This window comes from Aureococcus anophagefferens (assembly GCF_000186865.1).
Source record: "Aureococcus anophagefferens unplaced genomic scaffold AURANscaffold_14, whole genome shotgun sequence".
NCBI classification, from domain to species: Eukaryota; class Pelagophyceae; order Pelagomonadales; family Pelagomonadaceae; genus Aureococcus; species Aureococcus anophagefferens.
In genome coordinates this window covers 888,787-893,309 of record NW_008705574.1, presented here as the reverse complement: position 1 = coordinate 893,309, position 4,523 = coordinate 888,787, and the positions used below count along the sequence as shown (strand labels likewise).

At 72.9% G+C, this 4,523-nt stretch overlaps 1 protein-coding gene across 1 annotated transcript in view; it reads right to left on the bottom strand.

Annotated features, from left to right (window-relative positions):
- Window positions 1-406: 406 nt before the first annotated feature.
- AURANDRAFT_65424 (hypothetical protein) overlaps window positions 407-4,523 on the bottom strand; it is a gene marked incomplete at both ends in the record, with an annotated part of 15,098 nt that continues 10,981 nt past the window's right edge. The window contains 7 exons of the mRNA XM_009040248.1: window positions 407-652; window positions 771-960; window positions 1,211-1,483; window positions 1,619-1,855; window positions 2,071-2,651; window positions 2,983-3,052; window positions 3,576-4,217. Of these exons, the coding sequence (XP_009038496.1) occupies window positions 407-652; window positions 771-960; window positions 1,211-1,483; window positions 1,619-1,855; window positions 2,071-2,651; window positions 2,983-3,052; window positions 3,576-4,217 (2,239 nt within the window). The remainder of the gene's footprint in view (window positions 653-770; window positions 961-1,210; window positions 1,484-1,618; window positions 1,856-2,070; window positions 2,652-2,982; window positions 3,053-3,575; window positions 4,218-4,523) is intronic.

The following is a 4,523-nucleotide window of genomic DNA, read 5'->3' as shown; positions in this document are numbered from 1 at the left end:
GCGTTTCATCTTGGCGGGAGCGCGCGCGTTTCGTCTATCCACACTTACACGGCGCCCGGTTCACGCCGTGGGCGGGGCCTTCTTGTTGCGCTCGAGGCGCTCCCCGAAGCGCAGCGGCTTCTGGAACTCGGGCGTGGGTACTTCAAGGGTCCCCACGGCCCGGGAGCGGCCGGCAGGCCTGCAGGCCGCGGCGGTCTGAAGCGCGGCCTGGGCGCGCGGCTCCTCGGCTCGCAGCCCGCCACGGCGTCCGACTCCGGCCGGTCGCTGTCGCGCTCTCGCCCCTGTCCGCGTCGCGGACGGGCCCGCGTCTCGGATCTTGTGGTCCTTGGTATATACTACGACTCGTCGCTCGACCCCGGGAGCGCCACCGTCGCCGCCGGTGGGATTACGCGCCATCCCCCCGGCCCTAGCCGGCGGCGATCATGACGGTCTTCCGCCGCTCCTTGGGCGCGGCGCCGTGGGTCAGCGTGAGGCGGCCGCCCTCGCCGCGGCCCCCCTTGCCGCGGCCCCGGGCCTTGTCGAGGCCCTCGGCGAGGCCGCCGCCCATGGCCGACAGCGCCTCGGCCGCGCAGCGGTGCGTCGACTCGAACTTGTCGAGCCAGCGGTTCGAGTAGGAGAGGCAGAGCCGCGCGAGGCGACGCGCGTTCTGCGCCTGCGCCGGAACAAAGAAGCGTCTTCGGCGCGCGCGCCGTCGGACGGCCTCGATGGGACGCCTCCCGCTCGCGTGCTCTCGTCGGCCCGCGCGGCGTCGACGGAACGAACGGGCGGACGGGGGCGCGGCCGCGCGCGGACACGACGGCTTCCTCGACGTGGTGCAGGAGCAGCTGCTCGACGGCGATGTTGTGGTGCGTCACGGCGACGAGGCAGAGCTTGTGGGGCGCGTCGCCGCGGTCGTCGAGCTCGCCCGTCTCGACGAGGTGGAGCACCTGGCCGAGGCACCGCGCGGCCTCGGCGTGGCGCCTGCGTGGAAATCAACCGCCGGTTTGGGACGTCCCCACCGAACTTTGCAATTCTCTAGCTCGGTCACATCGAAGTCGATTCGGTTGATTTTTCGACGGATCGATGGCTCTCGTCGAGTTCTCGAAGCACAGCGGACGTGCTCGTGTCAAAACATTCGAATACGCTCACATTGAAGTCGGGTTGATGATTTGATTCCCGCGCGGCGCGGCGCCGGAGCTTGGAGAGGATGGCCGCGGAGTGGAGGTGGCACTTGGCGACGTGGGGCCAGTCGCGGCGCCGCGCGTGGACGCGCATGGCCCGCGTCGCGTACATGAGCGCCGCGTGCGCCTTGGCGCGCGTGTAGTAGTAAAACGCGTGCGAGTCGTCGACGAACGCGCGGAGCTGCGCCATCTCGCCCCGGTCCAGGATCTCCGGGCAGGCGCAGAGCCGCTCCGCCGTCTTCAAGATCTCCAGCGCCGGCGCGAAGCGCCGCGTCTCGACGCAGCGCGCGCCGAAGACGTTCGCGGTGACCGCGAGCTGGCGCCTGCGCGGAACCCAAATCTCCAACCCGACTTCAACGTGCGCGTCATCGAACGGTTGGGACCAGACTCGTTCGCCGTGCTTCGAGAACTCGACGAGAGCCATCGATCCGTCCAAAAATCAGCCGAATCGATGTGACCGAGCTCGAGATTTCTGAAGTTTGGCCCCGACGTCGCCGGTCGATTTCCGCGCGGGCCGGCGCCAGAGCCGCTTGTAGAGGTCGCCCGGCCGCTCGTCGAGCTTCTGGCCGTAGACGTTGAGCGACGCCTCGACGCGCTCGAGGTAGGCGGCGTAGAGGCCCGCCTCCTCGAGCGCGCCGAGCTCCAGCGCGAGCGCGTCGCCCTCGGCGAGCGACGCCCACTCGGACTGGATGGGCCTGGGCAGCACGAGAGTGATTCAACGTCGCTTCAACGTGAGTGTTACGCGCGCGCGCGTCACGAGAAAAACATCCACGCGTCGAGACCGTTCCGAGAGATGATCGCTCGTCCAAGAATCAGCCGAAACGAGTGGAAAATGGCCGAGATCGGAGCCTTTGAAGTTGGGAATCTCGCTCTCTTGTGCTGCCCTGGGATGGGCCCGCTCCCTAAAAACCAGATGGGCTGGACCTTGGCGCTCAGCAAGGGGAAGGCCTTGCGCGGCTTGGCCTCGGCGCTATTGGGCCGCTCCGGGTGCTTGAAGGGGTTCTCGCGCTTCTTGCGGTCGCGCGCCTCGCGCGCGGCGGCGGTCCGCCGTTTGTCGCGCGCCTCGCGCGCGGCGCCCGCGCGGACCTCCTCGCGCGTGATCTTGTCCCGCGGCACGCGCACGGCGTCCCGGTCGATGGCGAAGTCGTTCTCCGCGCCCTCGACGTCCTCGTCGGCGCCCATGGCGGACCCGTAGAGCACCAAAATGGACCGCGCGAGCTCGTTCTCCCACTCCGACTCCGCGAAATTCGGGTGCTTGGGCTTGGCCAGGTTGAAGGCGCCGACGGCGCGGCCGCGGGCCAATCCCTCGCCCGGCGCCTCTGGGGTGTGTTCGCCGGGCTCGGCGATGGTCACGCGCTTCGGCGCCGACGACGGCTTCTTCGCCGGCGGCTTCCTCGCGCCGGCGACGGCGGGCAGCCGCTGCGCGCCGCCGCGCACGGGCTTCGGCAGCGCGGGGCGCGTCGCGCGCAGGCTCGCGAGGCTCGGCGCCGACTGGGACGACGACCGCATGGCCTCGAGGCCCGAGGCGTCGGCCATGGCGCGTCCAGCGCCGGTAGTGGGCAGCGCCTTGGTTGACGATGCCGCCGCAGTGCCGCTCGGGTGCAGCTCGAGCCGCCGTCGCCCCAGCAACCTGTCACCTGCCTCCTGCGCGCCGCGCCGCCACCTCGAGCACCATGCCGGAGACGTTCCCGTCGTCGGTGCCGCGCATGAACTTCTTCGACGCGGCCGCGGCGAAGCAAGAAGAGGCCATGGAGAAGGTGGGCTACAAGTTCTCGAAGGAGGAGCTCGAGGACCGCGACAAGATGAAGACGACGCACGACACCATGGCCGGCTCCGTCGACGCGCCCGAGTTCGAGGCCGACGCGGAGGCCGCCGTGCGCGTGCCCGCGTTCCTGGGGAGCACGGGCATGTTCGACGCGTCGGACATGAATTATACGAAGAACCAGCTCCACCTCGACAACGAGCGCGCGCGCGCGCGGCGGAACGCCGAGGACGCGGAGGTCCGGGCCTTCCGCGAGGCGTCGGCGAAGACGGCGCCGCCGGCCTTCGACTTCTCGCGGCCCGCGAAGCCGCGGCGCGCCGACGCCGCGGCGCCCGCGCCCGCGCTCGTGAAGCGGCGGCGCCTCGGCGCGGCGGCGGCGCCCGGGGCGGCGGCGCCGAAGGCGCAGGAGCCCGAGGCGGCGGCGCCCGAGGCGGCGGCCCCCGAGGCGGCGGCGCCGAAGGCGAGCGCCCTCGGCTCCCTGCTGGCCTACTCGGATAGCGACGACGAGGAAGACGGGTAAGACTGAGCGGCTTGATGGCCGTCGGCGGCCGCGCGAAGGAGAAGTTCCACCAGCCCGCGGCGCTCTCGGGGGCCGGGATGCTCGTCTCGTTAGCTCAGGGGGGGGGGGGGGGACGGCGCGCGCCGTCGCTCACGCCGCGATGGCGGCGTTCTCGCGGTCGATCTGCGCGTTGAGGCCCGCCAGGTGCGCGTCGACGAGCGCGTCGATGTCGGGCCGGAGCTTCGTGCGGATGCCGTCGAAGCTCGCGTAGGCGGACCCGTCGAAGGCCCAGCCCGGCGGCAGCGGGGCCCCGGCGTCGCGCGCGGCGGCGTCGAGCGCCGCGACGTCGTCGTCGGTCAGCGACGCGCGGTCGCGTTTCGCGCGCGGCACCGCGGGCTCGGCGCTCGCGAGGAGGAGCGCGTGCTCGAGCGCGTCCGCGTCGAGGCCGGGACCCGCGGCGACGACGACGAGCGGACCCGCGCGCGCGGCGTGGTTCCGCGGCTGGGCCCAGAGCGACGCGACGCGCGCATTGCCGTCGAGGCCGCAGGGCGCCGCCACGCGGCGGCCGTTCTCCGCGAGCCGCAGCGACCCCGCGAGCGCGGTCAGCGCGCGGAACGCCGGGCGCTTCGCGCGGAAGGCCCGGAGGTCGTGGTCGAGCGCCGCGAGGCGGCCGTCGACGGCCTTCTTGCCCTCGACCTTGGCCCGCGCGTTGTCGAGGAGGCGCCGGAGGGCGGGCCGCGCGGCGTCGCGGTCCCGCGGTGCCGCCACGGCCAGCGTCGACGCCCGGAGCTCCGCGCTGGGTAGTAGTAGTTGCTCCAACACAACGCGAAGCAACCGCACATCAAAACGCAAGTTCGAGACGTCGACGGCGACCGCGGCCTCGCCGGCCTCGGGCGCGGCGCGCGGCGCGCGGAACGCCGGCCCGGCGAGCCGGTCGCGCCAGGCCGCGCCGAGGCGCGTCGCGCGCGCGGCCTCCATGGCCGGCGCGGCGAAGGCGTCGGCGTCGAGGTCGTCGCACCGCGCGATCACGTCCGCGACGGCCGCGGTCGTCAGCGCGCCGCCGCGGCCCGCGCGCGCGAGCCGCGGCCGCGCGCCGCCGAGC